This window comes from Panthera tigris, chromosome A2, assembly GCF_018350195.1.
Source record: "Panthera tigris isolate Pti1 chromosome A2, P.tigris_Pti1_mat1.1, whole genome shotgun sequence".
Taxonomy (NCBI): Eukaryota; Metazoa; Chordata; class Mammalia; order Carnivora; family Felidae; genus Panthera; species Panthera tigris.
The window spans coordinates 113430020-113444627 of NC_056661.1; the positions used below are offsets into that span (position 1 = coordinate 113430020).

The 14608-nt window shown below is 37.8% G+C and overlaps 1 protein-coding gene across 1 annotated transcript in view; it reads right to left on the minus strand.

Annotated features, from left to right (window-relative positions):
• The window catches only part of RAPGEF5 (Rap guanine nucleotide exchange factor 5), a 224491-nt gene that overhangs the window by 42022 nt on the left and 167861 nt on the right, over window positions 1–14608 (minus strand). Inside the window, exons 12-14 of the mRNA XM_042967977.1 lie at window positions 6742–6820; window positions 1572–1716; window positions 296–393 (exon numbers count right to left, since the gene is read on the minus strand). Coding sequence (XP_042823911.1) covers window positions 296–393; window positions 1572–1716; window positions 6742–6820 — 322 coding nt within the window. The remainder of the gene's footprint in view (window positions 1–295; window positions 394–1571; window positions 1717–6741; window positions 6821–14608) is intronic.

Sequence of the window (14608 nt, forward strand, 5' to 3'; positions counted from 1 at the left end):
CTTTATAAGACATCCAGGGTGCCTGGGTGGCTCAGCTGGTTAAGCATCTGACTTCGGCTCAGGTCATGATCTCATGGTTCGTGGGTTTGAGCCCCACATCGGGCTCTGTGCTGACAGCTAAGAGCCTGGAGCCTGCTTCGGATTCTGTGTCTGCCTCCCTCTCTGCCCCTCCCCTTCTCGTTCCCTTTCTCTCTCAAAAATAAATAAATGTTTAAAAAAATTTATAAAACATCCAAATTCGATCACGCTTGCTGCTTTCTTTTATTAATGGCAATCCAGAAAATTAAATACTCACTGACGACGGTGCATTCCAAGTATCTTTTGAAATTCTTTCAATTCTTTTTCAAGTATTGGATATTCATACACATCATCCAGTACATTCCTGTATATGGTCTGGGGGGGAAGAAAAGTGGCAGCTGAAATGCCTATTCTTTAAGGATTAAGACTGAGACCATGGTTACCCTGCTGAGGGAACAGGTGGAAAGCAGGGTTATACAGGGGGTTAAACCAGACATCTGTGAGATGCTATGTGGGATTCTACCTCCTAGCCCCTCACTCAATTGTGTGGCTCCCTCACAGCTTTCAGGGGCTTTAAGTAATCAATGCTGGAAACTTACAGGTCTCTGGAAGGCTACTCAAGAGTTCCGTGCCTATTCTATATTTAAAAAAATAATATCCACATCGTCATTTAGGAGGGAAAAATCGATTAAATTCTATTACCTAGTTGTTTTGAAAATAACATTAGTTTAGGGAAAGAGTTGGTTAAACCAATTTTTAAGTGGATGTCTAAATGACATCTGAATTTTGAAATCAAAGTGATTTCCTTCATGAGAGGCAAAATCAGTTTGAACACTTGTCTGAAATAGACCTGCCCCTTGCTTGAATTTCCATTCTACTCCTTCTCTGTGTTAGCCTGTACAGCTAATATGGCTTTGGTGGCCAAGGAATCCAATGGTCTACATACTGTCTCCAGAGAATCATCTGTGTGGAAAAGATATGGCAGCCTATGAACAACTAGAAAAATATATACATTTATCTAATTCCAAATGTAAGTCTAGGTTAGTACCCATTTTGCAAATTATTAGTGCATAAAATTCTCAAAATACATCATGGACTGAAAAACTTTCATAATGCATGTATTGTCAATAGAGTTTTTAAATGATAAATAATTTTTCTTATCCAAATATTATATATGTGGGACTGGTTAGTTCAAACTTAGAGTAAATCTCAATGTATTAATACGGTCAAGTTTTCAAGTATGTTTTATTTTACCTACCTTAATTATTTCATCTGGAATCAAAATTCCCATGAATCATATAAAATAAACTTAAATGAGTGAATGTAAAACTAGCCCTTTCCATTTTTTCATAATGAATTCTTCACCATTAAAAAAATTTCTATGTGCAAAATATCAGGCCTCAAAAATCAAGACATTAATATTTTGAGTCACAGCTTGAACATTACATAAAAGTTGAATGACTACAATCTACAAATGAGATTTTTTGAAATGCATAAATGAAAATAAAATCAGTCATTTGGCATCAAAGAATATCTGGAAGTCACCAGATTACCTTTAAGAACATTTTGGAATGTTCGTCTTCATGTAACCAGTCTTTGTACAGAGCAATCCACTGGGACACGAGATGTAAGACCTTACGTTTCCGACAAGGAACATCTGAGTTTTCTTCTTTGCCTTGATACTTCTTAGCAGAATAGGTGCAAATGGTTAAGAAAGAATATTGCGTTCTTGGAAGTAAAAATATAAAGAGACCTATTTACTGTTTTCTCAAAGTATGCTAAAGCATTTTCCAAAGAATCTACAAGTATCTAAGCATGCCGGAGGAAAAGTATATGTGTAGGAAGAGCAAAAGTTATGCACTGGAAAGAGCTAAAGTAAGTAAACCCAGGAAATGATTTCTATGCACTTGGTGGCAGGTCGTGAAGGTTAATTAGATGATTTGCACTGATAGCTGCTGACACAGTTCCATACAGCAGCATCGGTCAATGTCACCATGAAGAGATTCTAAGAGACCAATGAATTCCTTTTTTTTTTTTATTTAAAAATTTTTAATGTTTATTTATTTTTGAGAGAGACAGAGACAGAATGCGAGTGGGTTAGGGGCAGAGAGAGAGGGAGACACAGAATCCGAAGCAGGCGCCAGGCTCTGAGCTGTCAGCACAGAGCCCGATGCGGGGCTCGAACTCACGAACTGTGAGATCATGACCTGAGCCGAAGTTGGACGCTCAATCGACTGAGCCACCCAGGTGCCCCCTTTTTTAAAAAAAAATTTTTTTTATAATGTTTATTTATTTTTGAGAGAGACAAAGACAGAATGTGAGTGGGTTGGGGCAGAGAGAGAGAGAGAGAGAGAGAGACCAATGAATTTCAAGGGTGGCTCCAAGAGATCTGGTGTCACTACATAGGTAGACACTTGCCATAAAAGTTGGATCAGAACTAGGCCAGGTATCCTCTGATCTTCAGAAATCCACAATTTATAAAACCAGTTACTTCTCAAGTAGTCCCAAATGAGCACAAAGTTCTGGAGCATAATTTGTGATATGATTTAAATGCCCAACCCCAGGAATTTTCTTGGAAAAAAGGGACTGGATAAATGTGCAGACATAATTAAAAAGGACTGCTGATTTTCATTTTCACTGGAATGAAAAAAAGTACAACAGGAACAAACTAAATGCTTCAAACACTGTGGATAGTTAACTAAATTATCACATATGCATTAATAGGCTATTCTATAGCCATAAAACTGATGACCTTATAGTGCATTTACTGACAGTGGATGTTCACAATGTATTGTTGGGCGCTTGGGTGACTCAGTTGGTTAAGCGTCCGACTCGGTTTCAGCTCAGGTCATGATCTCACAGTTTGTGAATTCAAGCCGGGCATCAGGTTCTGCACTGACAGTGTAAAGCCTGCTTGGGATTCTCTCTCTCCTTCTCTCTCTGCCCCTCCCCCACTTGCTCTGTCTCTCTCTCAAAATAAATTAAAAAAATTAAAAAACAAAAAACACACCATGTATTGTTGAGTACGAAAGCAAGTGAGAAAATATGATGGGATGATCCATTTCTGTTAACTATGCTTATTTATATGAAAATTTTCATTACCTGGAATAATATATACTGAAAGTTAACAGTGGCTTCTCAAGGTAATGAGATATCAGAGTACCTTAATTTTTATTATACTCATAAATATTTCCAAATTTGTATACAGTGACCGACCATGTGTTAACTATACTGTTAAAATTGTATAAAAAGAACAACCTCAAAAGCAACGTGTTTAAGCCACAGGAATGAGACAGAAGCTTCGCATTTTCCAAACCAATCTAGTGTTTTTGTTCTCCAAATGATCATTTATGACTATCTTGAATACAATGAAAAGTTAAATCAGAATAGGAAATGCTATGATTCCAAGGACAGATAGGCTTTGGGGTTGCTGGATAGGAATCTACACTCTTTAATGCTGATACATAATTGCAAAATAGAAATATCTATTTCAGCCTTTGTAAATATTTTAAAACATATTTCAGTCACTGTCTCCCCAGTCTGCAAAAACACATTAAGGGCATTTGATTTTTTTTTTATTTCTATCTGTGAAATAAACTCAGGCAAACACACAAAGAGCCTGTTAAAGCTTCTATTTTTTCCTGGTTTTTCTCTAAAAAGGCAAAATATAAAGATTTATATCCTTCATTATTTTCACTTGTACAGATATCATGTTCTTCTTTTATTGTGACTATCATGGCCTGACTAATATAAAGAAAACCTAGAAAATTAGAAAGTACTAACAGCTTCTTTCTTTTAGGTCAGCATGTGTAGTCAAGAGATGAGCTTTTTAGTACCACTGCATATATGTTCTACAATTGTCGACTTGGAGGACAAAGCAAGTTCAGGGACTGACAGTTCAGCTGCTCCTCTCCATTCACAGTTACTACCACTTATTTGTTTAATCTTGTTCTTTCTGCAAGATATATCTATATCTATATCTATATCTATATCTATATCTATATCTATATCTATATCTATATCTATCTATATCTGTCTAGATATAGACATAGATAGATTTTTTTAATGCTTATTTATTTTTCACAGAAAGAGAACAAGCAGGGGAAAGGCAGAGAGAGAGGTGACAGAGGAGCAGAAGCAGGCTCTATGGGGACAGCAGAGAGCCCGAAACAGGACTCGAACCCACAAATCATAAGATCATGACCTAAGCCCAAGTCAGACACTTAACTGACTGAGCCACCCAGATGCCCCAAGATATATTTTTAAAAATGTTTACGGATTAAATTTAACATTTGGATTATTCTGTTTTCTGTATCAGGGTATATTACTCTTACACATTTTTCCCATGCTAGATTATATTGATTTATAAATGTAGCTGGAGGAGGGGAATAGTGGGAAAGCACTGGATAAGATTTACTTTCAGTGTAATGCACTGACCATTAGCTAGACTAAACCTGTGAGCTCACATAATGCTCTTGATGATGATAAAACCTGAAAAGTATAAAATTCTATCACTGTAAAAGTACCCATCTAAGATATCCAAAAACAGTATAAATGGCTCTAATCTGTAAATAATAGTCAAAAAACATGGGGGACAAACAAAAAATAATTCAGACCACTCTTAGAAGGTGATAGGAGGATATATAAGATATCTTCACTAAGGTGTACCAAAAAATCTCTTAAATTAAATATGGATGCCATACTTTTGTTTGTGGTTCGTATTATTTCACAAAAAGCAGAGTCTGCAAGTATATTGAAATAGTCATGTAGGAAGACTCCTGACTTAAAAATGTTATGGATTTCATAAATTTTGATAATTAGTAACAAGACTGCTAAGAATCTGAACTAAATTTTCATATACAACGTCTTAGTGACCTCTGGGTAGCTCAGTTGGTCAAGCGTCCGACTCTTGATTTGGGCTCAGGTCATGATCTCATGGTCGTGAGATCGATCCCTGCATCGGTCTCCTCGCTGAGTACGGAGCCTGCTTAAGATTCTCTTTCCCTCTCCTTCTGCCACTCCCTGGTGCACACAGTCTCTCTCTCTCAAAAAATGTCTGTCAAAGACTCAAAACATGCTTATGGTAAAGTTTTAGAGATTCTTCAGAGAAATTTTATGATGCATTATATTAGTTAGTAACAATCACAAATGATATTAGGATCATATTTAAAAACAATGATTTGAAGGCATTTATTTGCTATAAAACAAACTATGTTGTTCAATAGATGGTAATACTTTTGGGAAAACGTTAGCATTAAAATGTAGAAGAAACTAGCTCATTGATATTTTCCTAAAACACTTTTAATAATTTTTTTAATGTTTATTTATTTTTGAAAGAGGGCAAGCAGGAAAGGGGCAGAGAGAGGAGGACAGAGAACCCAAAGCTGTGTGCTAAACAGCTGTGAGCCTGATGTGGGGCTCGAACCACGAGATCATGACCTGGGCTGAAGACGCTCAACTGACTGAGCCACCCAGGTGCCCCTAAAACACTTTTAAAGTGTAATTCTGAAATTATTACAGAATTTCTTAGTAACACCCACTTGAGAGCTGTGGAAGAAATCTGGTTTAGAAATTTTCCAAATTCAAAACTGCTAATTTTTCAAGATCAGTTTTATGAACTAGTTCTATAAAGTTTCACAAGATCTGTAGCTTTGTGTGCTCTTATGATAACAAAGCACTAAAAACGAATCACCATTTCTAGTTAATGTATTATTAAGAGAGATTTTATTTCAATTATGCCCTTTATGGAGTTTGAAGGTATTCTCTTAAGCAGGAAAAGGCTGTAAAGTAGGAGAGAAATAGAACAATTATTTAACAGGAAAAGAATATTGCCAAGACCATTACCATTGAGGGCTCAATAAAACCTAGGTATACACACACACACACACACACACACACACACACACACACACACACACAAAATCTGTCTTTCCGAAAATGTTCACATGAGCTCAAGTGGAATCTTCAGTTTAGTTTGGTAAAAATCTGACAGTTACCAGGCTTCTTAAATGCTTCTGAAGCACCTTCCTTGAACATTGTGAGTCAAGAGGCCTGTGTGGAAACTCTTGAGTAAATTTACTTGGCTTGGCTTTTTGGCCTTTCCTCTGTTGCATCCCTCCTAGTTAATGCATCAAATCATAAAGCTTCCTTAACTGGTCATTAACCTTCTAATCCCATCCATCATTCTAACAGCACATGTCTTCACAAAGCTCTGAAGAGACGGCAGTTGATTCCAGGGCGTAGTTTAGACCTCCCACCTGGGGGACAGCTGGTCTGATCCCGGACTTGTGGAGAAACGTGCCATCATGTGTGTACGTTCTCTTGCACAAGTCCTCTGGCACTAACCGCTGGCACGAACCTCTGGCACGAACTCACAAGTTCACTTACTGCCAATCCACTCAGCCTCTTGACTCTGGGGTACACCCACTATGCTAAACTTACCTCTAGTTCTCTAAAGTCTTGAGACCTATGTTGGAAGAAAACATAATACAAACAGTACAATTTACCCATGACCTAGAAGGTGAAAACAGCAGCCCTGCTTTCCAGCTCCCCCTGTCAATTCTGTCTCGTGTCGTCTTTTACCTTGGATATCATTACATTAATATTTAACATATCCACACTCTACAGAGGAGCTGAGGAAATTAGGAAAGGCAGTTAATTACTAATGCGAGACATCGGTCTGAAGGGAAGCCGATGCAGCATCCTGAAGTTAATGAAGGATATTGCCTTAGTAGCGCCTGGCACAGGTCATCAGTTGTCATGAAGACCGTGTACGTGAGAAGGAAGTCATCAAGGAGGGTCTCTGCGAAGCAAGAAAAACAAACACAAGGTAAGGAACCAGTGGTAAGAGGAACAACTGCTTCTCCAGCCTCTAAAACAGTGCGTGGCAGAAACATGATACATGGTGGTGGGTGTGGGAGGCATTAGGATAGGAGAATTTTAGCCACAAAATACATCATTTATTCAAGTGAAGATTTTTTAAACTCCTTACACAGAATACCTCATACGTCCATAAAGACGTCATGGAAAACCAATACATAATAAAGTCTTCTGAAAAATAAATTTTACAATATTTCTGGGGTATATACTCCAATCCTACAGGAAATGAAGCCTGCATGTTTTAATAAATTAAGGCTTTCTATTACCTAAGTCTAGGGCAAGAACAATGGATAATAAAGTAGGATAATAAACTTAGAGAACACAGATCAGGTTCCAAGACCATTCACCTTTCTCTTTCAAAGGCATCTGTAAGAAGTTGGGAAAGTGGCAGTTGATGTTGTTACTGCTATGGAGAGAGAGACAGAGCTAAGTCTCACTAAAAATGGGGAGCAGGTATAATGTATCACAATATGCTCCTTCCCAATCCCTTTCCTACCTCCTCAACCAACAAAAACAAGTTTGATTTGTTTTTCTCTCTTGCCTCTTGGCCGTGAGTGTTCTAAGAAAAGTGCAGCTTATATGTCATATAGAATACCTAAACAGGCAAACTCTCATCCCCCAATATCACTTCCAAATTGATAGAAAAAAGATTACATGTAGAATGCAAAGTAGGGCTCTGGCCATAATAGTCTTTATCCACCCTCCTTAACTTAAAATTCATTTTACTATATGATTTCATTTTCATGTCCATTACATTCTGGCCATCAAATTTCTAGATAATTGAAATAGCATTAAGTTGTGAGACTAATGAGCCTGTATACTCAATAGCATTTAAGCTCTCTAACTGCTACTCTAAGTATGTAAGTAGAAAAAATTGCCCAGTATAGAGCCCTATAGCTCTATGTTGAAGACTGAAAAAATTCCAGAATTTTTATAAATAACCAATAACATTTACTGTAAAAGTTGATCCATGTGAAACAACAAAGTTTACGAACACAAAACTCTGCTATAAAGAGGTAGTAAATGACATATACAGTCCTATATCAGTTGTCCCTGCTTCACTAATTCTGTTTTGTTTGGTTGCAGAACATCAAGATAATCCTGATTTACACAAATAAGTGGCAAATGGTAATGTTGTTTTTTTTTTTAATTTTTTTTTAACGTTTTATTTATTTTTGAGACAGGGAGAGACAGAGCATGAACAGGGGAGGGTCAGAGAGAGGGAGACACAGAATCTGAAACATGCTCCAGGCTCTGAGCTGTCAGCACAGAGCCCGACGCGGGGCTCGAACTCACGGACCGCGAGATCATGACCTGAGCCAAAGTTGGACGCTTAACCGACTGAGCCACCCAGGCGCCCCAAATGGTAATGTTTAAAAAAAAAAACAAAAAAAAACAAGCTTGCTTTCTAATTGCAAAATGCCCTTAAGTGAAATGAACCATAGATGTTAAGGAAAAGTATTAAGAAAGGTTTTTTTCAAAGATACTTATTTATTTATACTAAGTAACACTATTCTTTATTAAAAAATGAGTTTGACAAATGGCGCCTATACAGTAAAATAAGCCTACACTTATAATGTTGTATCACACTGCAGTATGTTAACAGTCACTGTTCCAACTTACTATTTCTTGTAAAAGTAAGTTCTCAAACAGATGTGTCTGGGCCTCAGTAGGCCTAAATTAAGATCTATACACTGTAAGTGTGTAAGAGGAAAGAACAGCCCAGTATAGAGCTTTACAGGCAACTGTGGCAATGTGGCTGGTTGGACGATTTAGTGTGAGCGCACACGCACATCCTATATTCACAGAAGAGCCAGGAGCTCTCCACTAGAGCGCCTGCTTACAAAAGTCACTGGCAAACTCTGACTTTCAATGTAATTTCCAAATTCACAGAAGAGATTCCATCTCTACACGTGCATCTACACGTGCACAACAAAGGCGGGAGAAGGTTTACCTAAGACCTGCCCCAAAACTAGTTAATCTGGCAGCATAAGTTCATTGCCTGGTTATCCTAATGGAAAGTTTGAAATATACTTTTGAAACTCTGTGTCCTTCATCACAGTTTTTAAAATAGTTTCAATAGGGGCGTCTGGGTGGCTTAGTCAGTTAAGTGTCTGACTCTTGATTTCAAGCTCAGGTCATGATCTCATGGTTTGTGAGTTCGAGCCCTGTATCTGGCTTTGTACTGACAATATGGAGTCTGCTTGGGATTCTCTCCCTCTCTCTTGGCCTCTCCCCTGCTTGTGCTCTCTCTCTTAAAAATAAACAAACTTAAACAAAACAGTTTAACGGTATAATGTCTGAACCCTAGGATATTTTGAAATACAACTTGAGAAATATCGTATCACTCTGGGACACGACTGAACAGGGATGTTCCCAAAGTCTAACACTGCTTTGTACTAAATGTAGTTGATGAAAATCCTCAATGTCTCTGGTCTAATTAGAAATGGGAGTCTTTTTTGCATACAATGTTAGATACAGGCAGCAAGAATCACAGAGTAGCCTAGAATCTATTTTAGGGTTCTCTGTGGACCCTTATAGATCAGAGCCAACAATATACAGAAAGCACTGGGTGAGGCCCTGAGAACCTCATATACTCAGCATTCAAAATGCAGGTTCAGTCTCTCTGGGATGTTCTTACACTTAGCTAATTTAAGGAGGCTGGAACTATTCTCTAATCAAAATTTACTCCATTAGCAACTGAAATTAGAATGAATGCCATTAAACTTTGACATAACCAATCATTCCATTCTGGAACAGCCTTAGATAATGAACTGAGTGACTCTAAGATTCTGGTTGTATGGTGGCAAAACCATTTGGCATTCAATTCAACTAATCAGCTCACACATGACAATATTTTGTTAAGGGCTTTGACCCAGAAATGCTTTCCCCTAAGCTTCTGCTATATTTAATATTCAACAGCATTTACCTAATTATCTCCTTGCCATAGAAATATTAATTAAAATAAAAACAATGAGGCTACATGAAAACATCTCTGGTTAAAATCCTAAATAGCTAAAAATCCTAATGAATACAACAGTTTCTCAATACCCTTGATTCACATCTTTCCCTACATAACATATTGTTATGAAAATTTTTTTATGTATAAAGATCTTTCCCTTCTTTTTCAGCATTGGTATTTTTTGCTGCACATGAAAGTAAATGAATGATATAATCAAAAGGACACACTTCAGATAAAAATGCATTTTATAACAGCCATGTTTCAAAAAAGGCTGTCCCATGGCATTTAGGGATATTTTTAGAACCACAATGGCTACATAAATGATCCCCTGAAGACTATTAGCCAACAATAGCCATTTAGAAAGAGTAGCAAATCCACTGGCATCGACATTAAAACACTATAATTATCTATTATATTATATAATGCTTAATTAATAGTAATTTAAGACTTAGGCAGAAAAGCACCTTTGTGTATAAAAATATCTCTCATTTAAACAATTTCATAGTTGCCATATACACTAACATTCCGAATAAAAAGATATATTCATTTTGCTTTCCAACTCTGTGAATACCTAGGTATTAATACACAAAAAGCTTTCTTTGAAATTCTAATCATTAAATCAATCACTAAACCGAATCCCAAATTCTTAACTCATCACTGACAAAAATATTCAGCCATCCTTTTTGGAATACTACCCCCCCACACAACATCCCTCCCCCCAAATAAAAGAATATTTATGTTGTGGCTCTTTTAAATATAGGAAGTACTCTTGCAGTATAAAAGAAACATGCTGATAACATACTTATGTTATGTACTTATCATAAGTATGTATGTACTTATCATACTTATCATACTTATTGCTGGAAAGCAAATACTATTACAGTTTTAAGCACTATGTTCACTTGAAATAAAATATATCAATGTGTGGTCAAAATCTAAAGCTTTGATAGAAATGTCTCTAATATTCATGTCTATTATTCACCATAATGATGTTAATATGAGATTTTATCATCTGTTACTGTTTTCATTTTAAGGTGTAAGACGAGAATTGTCTGTTTCTATTTGATTTTATTTGAATTTATTTTTTTCTTTTAAATTTTTAAATGTTTATTTTTAAGAAAGACAGAGTGTGAGTTGGGGGAGGGGCAGAGAGAGAGAGAGATACAGAATCCGAAGCAGGCTCCAGGCTCTGAGCCATCAGCACAGAGCCTGATGTGGAGCTGGAACTCAGAACCATGAGATCATGACCTGAGCCGAAGTCGGTTGCTTAACTGACTGAGCCACCCAGGTGCCCCATGAATGTATTTTTCTTTTATGCAAAAATTAAAGTATTTTCTCATTCTCATTTTAAGTGTATCAAGCACTCAAAATTTTCACTTCTGTAAAACATAAATGTTTCTAGAGCACCCTAAGACTTGTGTCAGTTTGGTACAGATCCTTTTTATAGGGTTCTGTTATGTAAATGTAGTCAAATAAGAGAAACTGATCTAAATGTCTCAAAAAGGTCTACGCTTAATGTTTTTTTCTGGGGGTGGGGGGTGGGTATAAGTGAATTGCCAAGAAAGCAAATGATAAAAATTTTGACAGACAACTGCCTTTAGTAGCTATTTAATCTAAGTATGGTAATGTGAATATTCAACATTTCTATACTAACCCATATTCCCTAAGTACTATTAGCAATTTTGTTTCACCTGTATTTCTACTTCAGATGCAATGGAATTTAAGGCACTTTAAATATGTTCTACTTTAACCTTGATTTCAAGAAGCCAAAAAAACTTTGTACATAAAAGGTCTCATTTCTGGCCCTGGAATGTTACAACTTGCCATTATTTTTTGAGAAGCAGTGCCAAAATGTACCATGTAATTTGATTAAGCACAAGTTAAAAAAAAATTAATGTTCATGATTGAATCATAGGTTAAAGTGCTCCGCTGTTAAAAATATGCTTCTTTCTCAATGAATTTTCCATTTCTGAAAGCGATATTAATGACCTCAAATGCAGCTGTTTACCACAGCTTTTAAACTCACTCAATTCCTGTATACTTTTACAGTTCTACCAGAGTATTCCTTAACTATTCTAAAACCACCAAATCTTGAGCTCTAATTTTAGTTTTCAATATTGATCACACAAGAAACGCTTATTCACTTAATGCTATATCGAATCTGTCTGAAAAGTCACCTCTTTAATGACAGGAGCTTCCTCCAGACAGAACTTGGGTGGCACTCTTCAAGTAACGAAATCTATTTTACCTTGTAAAATTTGGTTTTGGAATCCCATCATTCTTTCCTAAGGAAAGAGTATACCAAAAATCATGTTCTTAACTGTATTACATTGCACATGCTGCCTTTTACAAATGTCACTAGAAGGAGCATGGACTAATCAACACAGGGCTTGCCTACCTTCTCCACACCAAGGGCCATGTTTGCAGGTCACCGTGGGGGTAAGGGAGGTGACAGGTCCCATGAGCTCCTACTGGTTCAGCCCTCAGCTGCTCTCAGTGTCCAGGCACAATTATAATTATAACCCATTTGTGGCTTGTGCATGCATGTGTCTGCTAAGCCTGCTGGGAGCTTAGAAAACAGTGTGAAAAATACAAAGGGAATCGGAGAGCTGAATTTTTACCTGTATGGCCTTAGGCATTGTACTTAACCTCTCAGGGCCTTAGTTAAGGCAGCTGTAAACTGGGTATCACACCCACACCTAGCAGAACTGCAGCCAGGATGAAACAGAATAATTTATCTAAAGCATCTGGCAGAGAACCGGAATACATCAGGCACTCAGTAAGTCCTCTCTGTTCTTTACTGTCATAAAATAATATTTAGATCCTGTCCCAGTTCTCCAAATGCCACCCATCAACCAAGAAAAACCAAGTATTGAGAACTGACTATATATAAGACATTTGTTAAGAAGGGACTAGAGGGTAAGAGACAGGAAAACATAAGAATGACCCACGGTTTCATGCTCATAATGAGTTAGGGAGTTGAGACATGTATCCCCAGGAAGTAAATTTAAATAAGGTAACATTTCAACTGGGCAGCACAAATCATAAATGTTGCAGGGGATGAAGGAGACTCCAATATCCCAGGGAAGGTTTTACCAAACAGGTAGCATATGGGATGACCTCTGCACGTGTAAGAAGTATGGAGAAAGAGGTGAAATAAACATAAGTATGGAAGTGACTGGGGGTGGATCTGTGGCTGAGTCACAATCTTATGGTCTTTGGGCCTTCTCTAGCCCTTAAAGATGTTTTTTTGTTGTGTGACAGTATTTAAAAATCAGAAGATCTGGCAACACCAGGTCTGCATGTCCTACAGCAACCATGGTTTAGAGCTGAGTTGCCTTCTTCATGCTGGGCGTACCAGTTTATCATGGCTCTGCCCTCACTGGCAAGTCACTTATTCATATTAGCTGTCTGTGGACAGGCAGGTTCCTAAGTTTTGGTCTGGGGTATAGTTGTGAAACAGTAATGGAAGAGATCACATGGCCTAACTGAGAAATAAAGCTAGAAAGTTGGTTGGAGCCAATTCCTGGAGGGTGTTTGAGCCTTTGAATAAGAAGCCTGGGGCTTGTTTTATAGAAAAGGGGAAGTGAATGGAAATTTTCAAGAGGAGAAGTGACAAGAGATAGAGATTACACTTGCTCTGTCAGGACAGTCAGGACAGTCACACTGGATAAAGGAAGAATAAGGAGAGGGAAGTTTACTTTAAATGCACTGAATTTGAGTACTCTAAGGCTACTTTAAACGTTTATTTAATTTGAGGGAGAGAGAAGGTGCACACGTGCATAAGAACCCGAGAGGGGCATAGAGAGGGGGATAGAAGATCCGAAGCTGGCTCAGCACTGACAGCAGTGAGCCTGATGTGGGGCTTGAACTCACAAACCATGAGATGGTGACCTGAGCTGAAGTCGAACACACAACCAACTGAACCACCCAGGTGCCCCTATGGCTACTTTAAAGTGAAGATACTGGGTAAAAATATCAAAGACCAGAGCTTGCTAAAGAGGTCTGGATGATTATGGCAGCTACGGTAGGAAAAGAGTGTCTGGGATGACATTAAGTGTCATGTCAGATCCACTGTGAGGGAGTTGTAAGCAGGGGTTTGAGGTGAGCTGGGGTGGATGTTCACATTTGGGCAATGCTAAGAGAATTCAGGAAGGAGGAAGAGAAGAAAGACACAAACAGGAGAACAGGGAGACATAAATGTCATAGAAGCCAAAAAGAAAGGACGAGTGGAAGACAGCACACTGTGAGTGTCAAAAGTTGCTGGAGGGAGGTTCATCAGCCTGAGCATTCAAAGGTCACTGGATTTGGTGTGTAAATGGTCCCGGTCTGGGACACAGGGAGAGATGCCCCTTGGAAAACAGTAGGGGCATGCCCTTTTAGTCCTTTAGACTGAAAGGAACTAGGGATAGTCAGATAATCAGCCCTCATACCATCTATCACACTGTTTTCCCCCAAAGACTCTTCTCGCAGTTATAGCTCATTGATTAGTAACAGCAGTTGCTCTCACAAATAAGCCGGGAGGAAAAATTTCTTCATGATCAATCCAAGTATCATTTTATTTAACAATATAGATTAGAACGTGGAAGTACCACGGGTATGGAGCTTTCAATACCAATCTGCCAGCATCTACCAACAAAAATTAATATCTAGTTGCAAGATGCACTCAGTCTAACATAGTCAACTGTCGGAGGTGCTCTGTCTCCTATGATTAACATCACACAATACATTCTTAAAGATACGATCTAG